This window comes from Notothenia coriiceps, unplaced genomic scaffold (genome assembly GCF_000735185.1).
Source record: "Notothenia coriiceps isolate Sejong01 unplaced genomic scaffold, NC01 NC01_scaffold00037246, whole genome shotgun sequence".
Lineage (NCBI taxonomy): Eukaryota > Metazoa > Chordata > Actinopteri > Perciformes > Nototheniidae > Notothenia > Notothenia coriiceps.
Genome location: NW_011369947.1, coordinates 8,425,160 through 8,440,886, shown reverse-complemented (window position 1 = coordinate 8,440,886; position 15,727 = coordinate 8,425,160). Strand labels below are relative to the sequence as shown.

Below are 15,727 nucleotides of genomic sequence, written 5' to 3'. Positions count from 1 at the left end.
GTGGGTCCGTCGTTTTACTAATGACGTCACGCATTGGCTGTACGGCAAGCCCAAGAGGACATTTTACACCGTACATTTCGAATTATTGAAAACTCCAGATTCCAACGTAAAGCAGCTGAGGCCTCTTCGAGGTGCTAACATTTAAAATCACTTCATTATTTACTTTCGAATATTCGGCCGCGGGGGGGGGGGGGCATATTACGCAGCAAACCGCATTCAAACGCGATTTGGTGTATTCACGGCATTCATTTTGTTATTCTACACAGTATTGTTGTTTTAGAGTTATTTGTTAATGTAACCCAATTTGTGTTCTTTGAAATTTCGTTGCAGTTGTATATGTCTTAAGTGTAATTTGGCTTGGCTTGACAAGCTTTTATTTTGAAGGAGAGGTAGCGCTGTTGACAGGAAGTTGTTGTTGCTTTGGAAACAACGTGACGGAGATTAACGGCGAAAAGTAATATCTACATATAAAGACGGAGAAAGTTAACAATAACGTGTATGGTTAAGTTTTAGCACCCCCCGAAGAGGCACAAGCTCTTACGTCGCTATTCGAGTTTTCAATAAATTCAATTTAGAAAAAAAAAGGGGAAAAACGAAGATCACCATCACCAGCCAATCACAATGCGTGACGTCATTGGTAAGCGACGGACCCCGAACACATACGGTAGGCCCAACACATATGGTACTGACACCGGTTCGGAGCTGGAGCTTGAAAAGCAAAAAAAATAAATTGTCCGGCCAGAGCAAAAGCACCGCATACGTCACGCTTACGTCGAGGCGGGGGCAGAGACAGGATCAACTCCTGAACAATAACAAAAAGCCCGCATTTATCCAGTTTGTACACAACGATGGAGAAACTTAACAAGAGTTTCAGTGTTTCTGCCATAGACTATATATATAAAGGTTTCTGCTCATGGTGAAGCAACGTGTCTGCGTGTTAAGGTGGAACCTGAGCATTCACGTTGATCACCTCTCATTATAACTAATTATAAATCTATAAAACTATAAATATTAAACTTTACTTCACGTGTTCATTTGAGAACAGTTGTTAGATACCTGGGTGAAGGTTACAGTTCATTTAAATGAAAGATACAACGTTACTCCACACTCATGGTTCAGTCCACCTTAAGAAATAAGACCGACCTCGGAAGCAGTTGTGTTTTAAAAAAAACCTTTATTGACACGAGTAAACTTCTATATAAGAATATAACTAAACCACAGAAATGACTCCGGAAAAGCTGCAGATAGAGCCATAAGAAATGAATGCAACTGATTTCATCCGCACGGTTTGGCTTTATGAAGCAGGCACGCAAACGGTTACGTCATGACGCAAACGATGACGCAATGACGCATTACCAGTCGGACACTGGGCGGTGTGAAAAGAGCCGGAGCTAAACCGAAGAACCGGTTCTGAACCTGAAAAGCTCTAGCACGGAGCTTGAACCGGAGTTGTGTTGGTGTGAACGAGGTATAGCAGGGCTACAAAAGAGGGGTACTGTTTGAGCAGTATGAGGCATGGCTACAATGGGTGAACTGTTTGGTATTTTAAGCAAAAAACTTCACAGACATGTTTTGTATAGGTATGGCCCTACAATATATTTTTCCAATATAGCATAATAGGTCCACTTTAAACATTGATAAGTCAAAAACTGTAAAGTATATAAAAAATCTGAATAAGATTTGAATAGTCGAAGGTCTTGTGATCATTTTAAAGTTGGAATGAAGTCTCTAGCTGAAAGTGTGTGTGTGTGTGTGTGTGTGTGTGTGTGTGTGTGTGTGTGTGTGTGTTGTGTGTGTGTGTGTGTGTGTTGTGGTTGTGTGTGTGTGTGTGTGTGTGTGTGTGTGTGTGTGTGTGTGTGTGTGTGTGTGTGTGTGTGTGTGTGTGTGTGTGTGTGTGTGTGTGTGTGTGTGTGTGTGTGTGTGTGTGTGTGTGTGTGTGTGTGTGTGTGCATGATAATGAAGGAACTGTCAGCCAGAGCAACAGTGTGGCTCAAGGTTTATCTCCAATGGAGCTCTATGGCACAGAGGAGGAAACTGTATCAGCCTTTAAATACACACACAATACTCCAATTGCACTGTGATTCTAACAAGGCAAACAAACTGCAAGCTACTTATTTTTGTTGTTTAAGTGAGTGTAAAGATTTTACCGGGTCAATTCCGAGTGGGTAAGGCCCGTTGAACACACCAGGAACAGCCGGGTCCAACTGCAGCACCCGATTTCCATCGAGTGTCTCAAACCTAGGACAGATCAGGAGGAAATGAATACATACAAATGTTGACAAAAAGCAGACTGTTTACTTGCTGGTGGCTTTAGAGGAACCAGCAACACCTTTTAGAATACCAACACAAACAGTATAGAAGTTAAATAAAATCAATAAATATAATGGTAAGTTATAAGATAGCGGGGGGTGAAGGACTGGTTTAAAACATAATATTTGTTATATTTCATGAAAATATCAGAATATTTAGGTCAGTTTTCTATGGAATCATTGAAGCACAGGTTAGTTGGCAGATCAGTGAGCACAGACATTAGTAAAAGTTTCTGTACAGGCACACAAAACCATGCCGAGCAGCAAGAAGCCCTGCAGCTGTTGTTCCAAAAGTTGTTGTTACAAGTATCATACAATGTGTTAATGAGTAAGCATTAGATGGCGTAAGTTGGTATATTTCTTCACATTAGACAGAAACAAGTTACCTGTTGCCCTCTCTTCTTGTCTTTATGCTAAGCTAGGCTAACTACGTCCTGACTCCAGCACTGTGCTGAAAACACAGACATTGCATTTGATATCCATCTTCTCATCTCATTATCAGCAAGAAAGTGAATATGAGTATTTCACAAAATGTTAAAAATATTCCTTTAACATTTGATGAGCAATTTTCATGCCAAAATGCTACACCAACAAGAGCTATGCATTGTTGTTGATTTCCTCTTTGATTTGTTGTAGACATACTAGAATCTAGATTAACCGGAAAACAATTTAAATGAAGGATGTGCTCTTCTCAAACAGAATCAGTATAAGCAGAAGGGATTTTATGACTTACGTCCAGTTGGCTCCTTTAGTGCTAAACATTGGCCTGACGCTCCATCCAGAGCCAAACATGTTGAGTGACTTGGAGAAGCAGTCGTTGTAAATGATACCAGTGTACATGGAGAAGAGCCCCATCAGCAGGATGATGTAGCGACCAGCAAACACCATGTTGAATATCTACAGAGACACACAACAACTTAGAAATCTCATATGTTTACGTTTAATATGTGTACTGTAAGTTTGAACTGCTGAGCTACTCATTACTGGATAAGTTATGTGTTATCGTACCTCGTTGTCACTCTTCTGGGCGACGAGGCGACTCTCTCTGATCACCAGGTAGAGGGCAGCACAGGTCATCAGTGTGCCATGACCCATGTCCCCAAACATCACAGCAAACAGGAAGGGGAAGGTGATGATGGTGTATGGAGCTGTGACAGGCGACAATCACACATAAGCACTCAAATGGTCATTCACTCAAATATCAATTAGTATAATTTGATTTGTACTAGGTAAAAGGTATTAATTCCACCTAAAAGAAAGTTCATAGCAATCTTAATATTCAATCAATGCAGCATTAAAGCAAGATGTTCTGAGATTACTGTTATATTCCAACAAGGCTGTCTCTCTTTCGCCTTCATATTCTTTGCCTGAGGTTTTGAGGAATGCCTCTGCACCTCGTCAGTAAAGCCCTGTAGCTTGCCTTAGGAACATTTCATTTTTTCTTTTCTCACTGCCATGGTTCTACTTATTGGGCGCATTAAATTATTTGTGAATTCGCTGGTTAGTCTTTTGCCATAGAAAATGATATAATAACAAGAAAAAAATGGCTGCATTTTCTGTATAACCTGGATTGATTTCCCGGTAGTTCCCGATGCCGTAGGCGTCCACGATGTTCTGGAAGCCTGACGTGAACTTGTTGGTCTTGTTGAAGGTGGGCGGGGTTTGCTTGGTCTGCATCCTGTTGAGAATGGACGGCACTGTGGAGCCACTCCTCTCCTATCAAAGAAAGCCCAGGTACATGTTGTAACAGTAAGAACATATGACAGGGGGGTCCATACAACCTCATGACATGCCCTACATTTACTAAATTCACTAAATGCATGTCAGAAACAAATCTTGTAGCCTGTTTTCAGTTGGTTTTGGCTTTCCCACTTGTAATTAAATAATATACATTTTTTTTATGCACAATATTATTCTCCAATGGGCAAGCTTTTGTACCAATTAATGATGTTGTTACTGTATTGGTGTGATCCTGTTGCATTTGAGTGGGTGGGAACTAACCTGTATTCATAATCACTTTAGTTCCAACAGCCTAACAGCAAATCCTGAGTACAGTAAAGGTGTGAACCATGGGGGGCCCAATAAAATAGTCCTTAAGCCCAAAGTCATCCTTGATGAGCAATGACATGAGTGGCTGCTATAAATGCTCTGCGACCTGCCACAGGTTAAGTGAAGAACAATCGAAATGTTGAGACCCAGATTGCAGCACTTAGTATAATATAGGTCACAACAGCAAGAAGCAGAGAGAGCATGGAGAAAATAAAATAAAGGAATAAGATGGGCAATAATAACTGAATACATTTAAGATTGTAGCTTATGGCTTTATTGATGCGACGTGTGCAGGACATGCAGAGAGAAATATGGGACCCCTACACTACACATAAAACAATATTATGAAGAATTTATATGAATAAATAAATACACAACCAACTCACCGTCCCTCTGCGGAGAGCGAACTGGATGGAGTCCAGGTCCGAGACGGGACACCACACCTCAGCAATCAGACACTTCTGGGTGACGTCAATGTTGCACAGGTTGAGCGTGTGGTAGATGGCCTTCATCTTCCTCACCTTGATGAACCACACCCGCATGGTCTTGGAGGCGGCCTGCAGCACTCGCTGACGGTGGTCCTCTGTTTGGTTCAGCACCTACAGACGCAGGGTGGAGCCATTTGTTTTAGAGTGTAGATCCTGGTCCAGTCAACACTGGATATTGGGATGTGTCGGCTTGATAGTGTAGAAGATTCAACTAATTGGAGGTGTTATAATAATGTAAGTGGTTGCCATGGCACAGGAATCATTAGTTTGGTATGTCATTTATTTAATTATTATTGATTTCCTTTTTCTTTTTACAAGTTATTTCTTCTCTCTCTGTTGGGTTTCATCTCGGTGTTGCATGGCGTCTTGTCATGCAAACATAATGAGGGCTTAAAATCTGAAATGTGCAGTATTTGTATTGTAAATGTTGACGAATGGTAGAAATTGATTGGTTTTACTATACTTCACTTTGGCTCAGGTCATTTGTAATGCACATCATTATATTTGTATGTAAACCTGAGTAAAATGCACTAATTCTGTAGAGTTGAATACATTGTATTTGATTGACAGGCTCAGACTAGAGCAGACCTCTCAAGCAGAACCAGGCTTTTTCCAGGCTCAGTAAGGGCACACTTTAGGAAACCACAACACTGAGGCAGAACAAAGCTCTTTCAGAGATGAGAACTAGTGCACAAGAAAACCCCCCTCTGCATGATGAAGCCTTTTGTTATTTGATTGAAAATAAATGTTCTAAAGGAAAACTGAGCCTGAATACAGACATCCTGTTGTGCAAAGTTTCAGAATCATTTCTTGTTGTTAAGTCAGCAGCAGGGTAACAAAGCGTGCAAAGACCCTTTGAAATAATTATTAAATAAACTGACCCTCATTTTGCTGTATTTTTATTTATATTGGTTTATTGAATGTGTATGTAATGTAGTGATGAGTGGTAAAGGTCCTTTCTTGTGACAAACGTACCATCTGGAGGTCGTCGATGCGGCTGTTGACTCCGGCCAGCATCTCCTTCCTTTCCTGTGAGGTCTCTGGACACGGGTAGAGAGAGGCACGGAACCTGTACAAATACACAACATATTAAATACACACCCTGTACTTCTGCTTCCACCATGCTCCTTTTTTTACGTTACTTGATGAAACAAACATGGAAACGTGCAATTATTGCGCAGTGGAGACAACAGACAGCAGGGAGATTATATTTATAAAAAGGTACTGCGGAGAGTTAGCACTGCATTTCAATCAAGTTTGGAACTTGATAGTGACAAATACAAAATAATGGTCAACATTGAAGCAGAAGAGGCAGTTTATATCAATCCCAGAGTCCCGAATATGACTCCAAAACCTTGATTCCAATAAACAATAACAATTATTATGTTTGTTTAACCCTCTCTGCCTGGTAAAAACTAATGTCTTTCAAACTCCGAAGAATTTTGAATATAAATGTAGTTATGAAAAGTTGTAAATGTGGGCAAGATAACCCTGTGTACAATGTGCCTGTTAATGCCCAGAAATCCTGGATGTTGTTCTGACATCAAGTGTAAACCACAGAAGTACTGTGAGAGCAAATTCCTTTAATGGCCACTAGATGTTAGAGCCAAGAAAATGCTGACCATTTGGCAATGTTTAAAATGTTGACCAGGCTTGTCCAATACTTCCTCCGGTCTACGATGACCTGTTTGCTAGTCTGGATAAACAGTCTTATGGATCCCACTGTTATCGTGGCCATGACAGTCCTAACCATATTTTTCCACCTATGGTACCAACATTTATCTCTGAGTTTGACTTTTATTGTCATTTTCACTTTTATATAATACTATCTCGTATAATATTGTGAATGATTCTTAGTTCATAACACCCACCCCTCACAGATCTTCTTCACCCTGTTCTTCAGCTGGTCGCCTTGGAAGAAGATAATGAACACTGATTTGACGACTTGGTCTCCCTGTTGGAAAGAAAACAAGTTTTAAAAAAACATCCACAACTTAAATATTGGATCTGTTGTATAAGTAAATAAAAACGGTTAGAAATGCATATGACTGATTTTTGTATGCTTCTCTGTACTTTTTCTTCTTAATGTGTACTCCTACTTGTCTCTATGATGTATGTTAAGTGTGCTGACCGTGGCGGGGTCCTCCAGAGGATCCTCAATCTCTGCCTTCCTTAAGAAGACGTTTCCCCGGCATACCCTCCACAGCATCCTCTCAAAGGTTGGAATCCTCTCCCTGCTGATCACTCCGGCCACAAACCTGAACAGACAAAACAAATCAGAGCAGATAACACAAAAGAAAACAAACCACAGAATGTACATAGTCACTCTTTTGTTTTTAAGCAGGACCATGTTTCTGTTCATTACCCAAATCAAATCATCCTTGGTCAGGTGTGGCTGATTGCTTTTTGTAAAGCTACCAGGTATTTTAATAAGCAACATAAAAAAAACACATCATAAAGCACAATTATATCATAAAAAATGGGAGGTTTTGTTTTTATAATGCAAAATGACACAGATGTAAACGGAAAACAAAATGTAATTATGATCAGTTTATATTACTATTCCAATATTTGCCAAGACAAGTGGTGGATGTGTATGAGAGAATATGATGCAGTTAATATGCTTACCCAAGTCTAAGTGGGGCCCCTCGACCCCCCTCATTGCCCTCCATCAGAGAGGAAGACTCCTCCAGCAGGTTGGGATCCTCCATCTATCAGTGACATGAAGAAGAACTTAGTTACTTTATTTAGCACATTAATGATCTGCTGTGGTGTGAACGTCTGAGAAGGTGAAGAAGCAAACCTCATCAAAGAACTGCTGTGTTCGGCGGAGGATGTGTTTGAGCTCTGTCAGCTCCAGGAAGTTCTTCTTCAGGGCCTCCTGGTTGGTGTTGATTTCCTTCAGTTCGTTCTCAAGCTTCTCAAAGGTGGCCTGCCAGTCACAATGAGCAGCGTAAATACAACATAAACACTGTGCTCTTAACAAATGTGCATCATTACTGTGGAATCCTGCACATTGTTTATTCTGTATATAGTAAATGCATGAACCTTAAATAACTAACCACTTCATCATGCTTTAATGACTGTAGTCTCTCTCTGTGTGTCCAACCATTAGACTGATATCATTCATGTTTGTGGTGTGTGTTGCTGAGGATAAGAGGCAGTTCAGTGCCGTCCATAGAGCTATTTGGATCAGCAGTTCTGTAGAAAACACCTCTGACAAGAGCCATATAAGCAGGACTCTTTACAACACAGAGCCACAAGAGGAGAACGTGTCTTTTCATATTGTAGGCGATGCTGACTTTGTGTTTGTTTTGGAATGTGACAGTTTAAAATGCTTTTTGGGGTAAAATCAAAGCCATATGAAGTGTGTTTTTATCATCCCTTCTATTGAACGTTGATTAAATGAATGTATTAATGCATCTCATAATGACTGCAGATGGCCGGCCGCTTACCTCCAGGTCGATCATGTCCCTGGGAAAGGGAACCTCTGGATTCTCTCCAGTGTCCACAGTTGGGATTGCAGCTTTCTTGATCTCTTTCTCCACAAACCCTGTTCAGAGAGAATCCATGATTCAATATCTTACCAATGAAAAACAATGTTCTTTATGTTTTTCCAGATTAGTTTTCCTCACTGACACAACTGCAATTTTGAAAAGTGTTCAGAATCAATCTCATGACTTACTCAGTTTCCTGTCCATCTCCTCACATCTCCTCACTTCATTCACAAACTTGCGCTGGAACACGTTGACATCAGGATTCAGCTATGGGTGGACAAAAATATGGGAATATTAATTAGGATATCATGACTCAATAGTTATGGATCTAAAACTTAGTGACTTATAATGACAGAATTATTTTTTTAAGTCATTATACATTATTGAATTAGATCATTTCTGCCTCCAGAGGAGCTGAAAGATGGCATAGCATGGATTATTCATACTCACATCTCTGAACTGGACCATGCCCAGTTCTCCCAGCTCACTGACGCAGCAGTAGGCTGCCTCTGATTGGAGGAAGAGCTGGGCCAGTGTCATCTCCTCACTCCTGAACAGTTCCCCCATGATGACAAGCTCACTCCACCACCACTATAACAAAGAAGTACTGAACCTGGGGTCGGAGGTAATGTAAAAATAAAGAAAAATTATTAAAATATATTTAATATTATTTTTGAAAAAGGTTGAGTCAGAAAACAAAGAAACAATACTTTTTTTTAACAATTTTTTGATCGTATAGTAATACAAATTGGTACTGTACAGAACAACAACTTTCTCATACAGTAATATATTGTTAAACTATATTTACTATACAACATTGTTTTGCGAAGTAATCAAGGCATGATTAACAACGGGACAAAGTGGGCAAACATATGGCTGCAACTAATGATTATTTTCATAATAGTATAATCATACATTTCCTGATTCCTCCGATCTCTATTTATTAAAATATCCCAAAACAATGAGGCAAAGGTCACGTCTTCAAATGTCATGTGTTGGCCAACTTTTGACCAATATCAAAAAGATATTCAGCAAACTGTAAACTAGAATTTTTGATTTTTTAACAAAGATTGAATAATAAATGGTGGTCAATGAAGTACACAAGTAGTACAGTTTAAGCATTGTTATTACTATTCAACATTCTGATGTATTTTTGCATAACTCATAGTAGAAAGCCTATAAACAGGAGGATGCTAAAGCTAAAAACGAAAGGTAATGGCACTTATAGGCCAAGTATGGATAACGTTATAATAACAGCTCACACACAATGCAATGACGTAGCCAAATGAATAGAATGGCCGAACTGCAAGTAATAATTTTCACTATAAATACCGCTGGGCTTTTTTATTAAAATATGAGTTTAATGTTAGCCCTATAGTTAGCATGCAGAGACTCTGTGGTGTCGCAGCATCATGATGTTGTGCTCTGCCCTTCACTGAAGGACGCCATGATCATGATGCTGCTGCTGCATCCGGAGAGCATCTGTCAACCGCTCTCATCCCTCCTTTCACAATTAACACCCAATTCATAACATATAATAACCAATATTATAACGTTTATGGTTTTTTCTACTACACGAACATGTCACACCCGATATAGTCCCAACGCTAGAATAGGATTTAGGTTCTTAACAGGTTAAGAATAACGTTCGGATGCTGTAGTAGCCTAACATTTCAGAACGAGGACCACTCGGCGGTTAATTTAACAAACACACATTTGTGTAAACGTACAAATATAACATTTGCGAGCATTAGGCTCGAGGAAAAAACGACGAAGAAGAGGAAGAAAGCAGTTGGCGCTGACATATTATCACCGTCGTGCCAACCCAAACGTCAAAATATGTAATTTTTCGAACTATAATTAATAATTCCCCTACTGAAACTAAGTCTGAAACGCCAACATAACCTTATTTTACATTAGAGACGTTTAAATATCAATTGAATCACCTGTGTAGGATGCAGCTGGATGCTGAGGTCCAGGGCGATACGTCAAGCTAGATACAGTCGGCCGGAAAAACACCCCAATGTGGAAGATTTCAAAATAAAATCCTGACATATTTATCCTACTTTTTGAACGTTCCATTTCAAATGCATATCATACCTTTGCTATAGTAAATATCACCTATCGTGGGGCATTATGTTGCTCCATTCTATCTATCATGATGGTCAAATTAATGTCATGGTTATTTTATTTTGAAAATCCGAACCAGAAGCACATTCTAAAATCCGTGACTTTGATTGAGTGGTAAGGGATTTATGATTACCAGCCATGATGGACCATGTCAATGACTCATTCACACTGTACACATATATTGTTACGTGCCGTGTTGTGTTTGTGTGTGTCTCTCTCCCCCTCTCCCCCTGATTCTCTCCCTGCAGGTGCAGCCTTTCCCCCAGGTGCTCCCAATCCCCAATCAGGGCCTCCATAAAGGACCTGAGGAAGGCTGCAATCTCTATCTCCTCTGGGCTGCATCTGTCTCTGTGTGAGGCCTGGTTTAACCTGTGTTTTGTTTATTGTCAGGAGATGTGCTCCAGTTTACCTTTGTGTATTGTTTAATTTAATCACTTTCTTTTAGGAAAAAGTTGTTATTAGTTTACTTTGCAAATTGGCTGGTGAGACCTTTTTTTCTTTTGATTATTAAACATCACCTTGTGGCTTCTTCAGCAATCAGTTTCCTCTCTTTTCTCTCTCTCTCCCGGTTATTTTATATTTGTGTTACTTCCCTTTGCACCCCTAGTCCAGGAGGGAATGTAACAATATACATCAAAAAAAGCCTTTATGAGAAGGAATACATATAAGGACAACCTAAAGGTAACATATTGTTTATTTATTTTACTTTAAAGAAAAAGTCAATGTATCGAAAAAGAAAAAATCCCTGCCTTCAATCAACCGCAGGTTATTAGTCTTCTTCTTCTCCATCCAACTAGTCAGAGTCTTTTCATTAACGCGTTGTAATTGTTTCTGAAGAAAAAATCGGGCATGTCATTCAGACAATCGTGTTGCCTCTGGCCGGGGTGACTGACTCGGCATCCGTTGCATATTTCTTCTCTGTACCGATGTATCACCCTCTCCACAATATCAACCAACACTGATTTCACTGTGTCCATAAACAGAGACGTCTTGGCCCAAGGAGCAAAATAAGCAGCAGTAGTACTGCAAGATTCGGGTGTCCAGAATGGTGGTGATGATGGTAGTCCAGGAGTTTGTTCCTGGCTGCAACTCACGGGGGGAGACTTGGTTTTTCTCAGATCCATAGCTAGTTTTCAAACTGTCGTCTTAGTGGGGTCCTTAGTTTTAGATGCTTTGCTGAGTGGAGGGAGGNCACACACACACACACACACACACACACACACACACACACACACACACACACACACACACACACACACACACACACACACACACACACAGGCCCACCTGTCAGTTTTTATGCATACTAATGTGATTGAAACAGCATTTGTTTTAATTTAAAACAATTTTTTTTACATTTATTATACACCATAAGGCGCAACAGTGGGGGCTTTTCACACCTGTGAATACACATCACCCCCCTCCTATCGACGGATCTCACACCTACTTGGGATATCACACTTACTTGAGATCTCACACCTCGATCAAAGGGGAGGCGGGACTTAGCACATTTGCATAATGGGGGGAGGTGTGACCTGTCACTTTTTTATGCATACTAATGAGACGAAAGCGGGATGAATATTACTACTCAGGCTCCTCCCACAGTGCAACACAATACAACAGATAATAGTGCAAGTAAATAAAATAAAATAGAATATAATAGAAATTTTGCAGAATAGTCTATATACAAGTAATTGGAATATTGATCTATATAAGTATAAGTTACAACCAGATGAATGTTATGAATGTTCTTAGTTCAGGTGTTTAACAGTCTTGTGGCCTGTGGTATGAAACGGTCCCTGAGTCTGGTGGGTTTAGTCCTGATGCTGCGGTACCGCCTGCCAGACGGCAGCAGACAGAACGGTTTGTGGCTGGGGTGATGGGGGTCTTTTGTAATCCTGAGGGATTTCTTCCTGAGCCGCTGGGAGTAAAGGTCCTTCATGGATGGCAGCTGGTGACAGTGGCGGACTGGCCATCGGGACTTTACTGAAGTGGCCCGGTCCCCCCCTCGTTGACAATTTACTACTGGTACCGAAGTGTGCCGGTCGAGATGCCCGGGCTGATTTTTAGTCCCAGTCCGCCCCTGCCTGTTGATGTGCTTTGCAGTTTTCACCACCCTCTGTTTCTCTATTTGTTGAGGTAAATGCACTTTGGTGAAGTTCTGGCTGTTAATCCGATAATGGGAACAGTAAATCAATATTCCCTCTCTGTTTAGTGTTGGTTTGACCTGCAACTACTCCTGAGATCTCGCTATAAAACAATAGAAATATCCAGCTTTATTTGCCTGGTATGTGTGCATGGACTGTGTAAAGGTGCACATACAAGGTATTTGACTCTGTAAATGTACATATGTAACACAGATGGATGTACTGTACATGTAAAATCAAATAACACAAAGCTAGACCTTTCTCCTCACTTTAGCATCTGGGTAAATCTCAAAAGCTAGACTCGTGATTAATCCAAGAAAGTGGTTGATACACAGAAAATATTGAAAGTAAATCCTTCTGCTGGGCCTTCTTTATGATTGATATAAATACGGTCTGCATTTGACATGTAATGTATAAAGAATGGTTGTTTTGCACGTTTTGTTTTGTCGACTGGCCACAGCAGTGCCTTGATTGATGTTAAAGTCATGCTTTTCTGGTTATTACCCGTCCCCTTCTGTGTTACAGTATGAAGGTTTTTATGCATGTAAACGGTCTGCAGAGTCACAAACCCTCAAAGTACAACCTGTAGTAAAACTCTCACACAGAAAATACCTCCCAAACCGCCTCGTTGGAGATACGTTCTTGTCATTTGATTTCTTCCGGGTCGTATTGATGTCAACCGTACCCGGAACGAAATTGACCAACGTGGAGCGTTTACGTTACGGTCCGCTGAGCCGTTACGTTAGCACCCGCTTGATTGGTTCCAATTGACCAATCCACCGGACTTCCTCACACGCACACGTCCATGCAAACAGCTCTGCTGATTTTCTTCCTCCCTTCTACAGCTGATTAACAGACAGGTTGGGATCGCTGCGGAAATTCTCTCTGCAGAACCCATCTCTCTGCAGCCCATTCTCAAAGCGGTTTATCAACCTTTTCTTTTCAATATCAGCCACACTGTATTAGTTTTACTTCGGGCAAAAGTTGCCAAAGTTAATCACACCTGTTTGATTTATCACCTTAGCTGCGCTGAGCCTGTGTGTAAGTGGTTCTGTTTTTTTTTCATTATAATGCATGTTGAGGAGAGTTCTTACTGCCTGTTTCGCTTGTGTTATCGCTAAAACAACGGAAACAACACCTCCACGGAGAAGTACTATTAGCGCGCGCTGTCATTCGACACTGTTCGGGTCTGAAACTAGCGTTGGACCGTCCTTGGACCAAGAGGCTTTTTAGTCGATGTTTGAAAGACAACGGTTCGTCCTCTATGGGAACATGGGCTATAAGGTGTTTGTCATAAGGGTTAAGCTTGCAACAGTAAAAACTAGATGCAGGTGATATGGTCAGGCTTGTGAGAGACAGTAGACTGGAAGATTATTATCAACGTAGTGGGGCGAGGGGCAGATGTCGTGAACATAGATGTACAAGGAGTGATGGTTTATTGCATTGAATTGTAATCAAATTGTCACGGTCATTCAGCCCGCACATCCCTCCCCATCACCAATACACTAATACAGAGTCGTGTTTTGACACTCTCTCCCAGATGTAAACAGGGAAATTCTCGCATAATATGTTACGTAAACCCTTTGCACATGTAGCTAGTACCTAGACGACAACCAAGTGTGAAGTTGTGCCAGATCGCGTGACTCTAAGGAACATCCATTCAAGTAATGGAGTGTCTGCAGATGGTTTAGCATGAAACGTGTCCGAGTTGCCCCCAGAGGCTAATCCTAGAAGACCTACTGAAAGACGCAAAAAATATGAAAAATGGAAGTGCAAAGGGAAAACAGGACAATGGATCATTTTTCTCTCCTCTATGATAGATTGTCCCAATTGATGAGTGTTACCTTACCCTCAAATGGCCATGAATTCATGAATAGAAACATCCTTTTTATATTCTAGTAGACCTCAACATTGAATATTCATGGTGATATATACAACATATATCTAGTTAATTAGAACTAGAAATAACCTCTCCCCTCCGCTGCCTCTCTGCTCTTGGACGCCATCCGGGTTCCCGCGTCCAGAGATGGATGGTAGGCCATTCTTTGGTTTCCGCACCATCAGGGAATAAGGTCTCATGCGTGGGCATGCCAGGTCTTTCCTCTTGTGAATCTTCTTGAAGAGAGGTCGTCTGGTCGCCTCGGTCTGGAATCTTCTCTGAAGGTAGTCTCGATCTGGTGTCTTGGAGGACAACTCTCTGCCTGGGCTACAGGTGTTGTCCTAGTTCTTGGGTGAAATGGCTCTACTCATGCCTTGGCTATTTTGGCTTGCAACCAAACCATGTTTCCTTATTTAATTATTGATTCTGACTTGCAAGAGGGGCAGAGCATAAATAACGAATGTTCAGGCAGAAGACTGTACCCCTATGCAGGGTGACACGATACCACTTTCGAGATTTTTTCGGTCCTTTGAAGTCTTTGCGGAGAGTGCAGAGTTTTGTTTTTTTTCAGGAAGTGGCCTCTTCAGCATTTTCCAATTTCAATGTTTTTCTGTTGAAAGGGGAAAGCCAGTTATGATTGCCTTGCAAGAAAGGCTACACAGACATACATAACACATTGTGGTATGGTTCCTTTATGATTGGTGTTGACTCTGCATAACACTATATCTCTTCACCAGAACTGGCATTTATATACCACAGCATATTGTTCTCACAGTGATCGCCAAATTAGACGGTTGTGCTCTTGGGTCGCACTACCTCTCATTGATAGCCTTACTCGCGTATGTTAGATTTGGTAGGATCTTTGTAAAAAAACAATAGAAGTTAGTTGACGATCATTAAAATCGTAAATACCTCTTTATGCTCTTGGACTTATTGGAAATGGTTTGGATCACACCAATCAAAATCAATCCTACACAGCCACTGGAATCTTAACTTTTTACAAAAAGGGATTACTTTTTTAATATTAGTGTAGGCCATATTTTTCAATATGCTTGATATTTTTCGAATTTTTTTGCATTTCATCTGAATATTACATATTGAAGATTACTTGAAATAATGTAATCTTTCTTAATCACCACCTGTCGATTCGATGTTGTTGTCAGGATTGTTTCTTACGAAACATTGCAAAATATCAATGACTATTTAGAGTTTACAAGAAACTGATCGA

General features: G+C 40.6%; 1 protein-coding gene across 1 annotated transcript in view; it reads right to left on the bottom strand.

The window, feature by feature from the left end:
• The window catches only part of LOC104965709 (V-type proton ATPase 116 kDa subunit a isoform 1-like), a 23,567-nt gene extending 13,202 nt beyond the window's left edge, over positions 1-10,365 (bottom strand). Inside the window, exons 1-14 of the mRNA XM_010794715.1 lie at positions 10,290-10,365; positions 8,794-8,956; positions 8,532-8,610; positions 8,302-8,399; positions 7,650-7,778; positions 7,475-7,557; positions 6,978-7,104; positions 6,718-6,800; positions 5,822-5,915; positions 4,745-4,957; positions 3,875-4,025; positions 3,318-3,457; positions 3,043-3,206; positions 2,148-2,238 (exon numbers count right to left, since the gene is read on the bottom strand). Coding sequence (XP_010793017.1) covers positions 2,148-2,238; positions 3,043-3,206; positions 3,318-3,457; positions 3,875-4,025; positions 4,745-4,957; positions 5,822-5,915; positions 6,718-6,800; positions 6,978-7,104; positions 7,475-7,557; positions 7,650-7,778; positions 8,302-8,399; positions 8,532-8,610; positions 8,794-8,910 — 1,569 coding nt within the window. The 5' untranslated portion in view covers positions 8,911-8,956; positions 10,290-10,365. The remainder of the gene's footprint in view (positions 1-2,147; positions 2,239-3,042; positions 3,207-3,317; positions 3,458-3,874; positions 4,026-4,744; positions 4,958-5,821; positions 5,916-6,717; positions 6,801-6,977; positions 7,105-7,474; positions 7,558-7,649; positions 7,779-8,301; positions 8,400-8,531; positions 8,611-8,793; positions 8,957-10,289) is intronic.
• Positions 10,366-15,727: the final 5,362 nt, after the last annotated feature.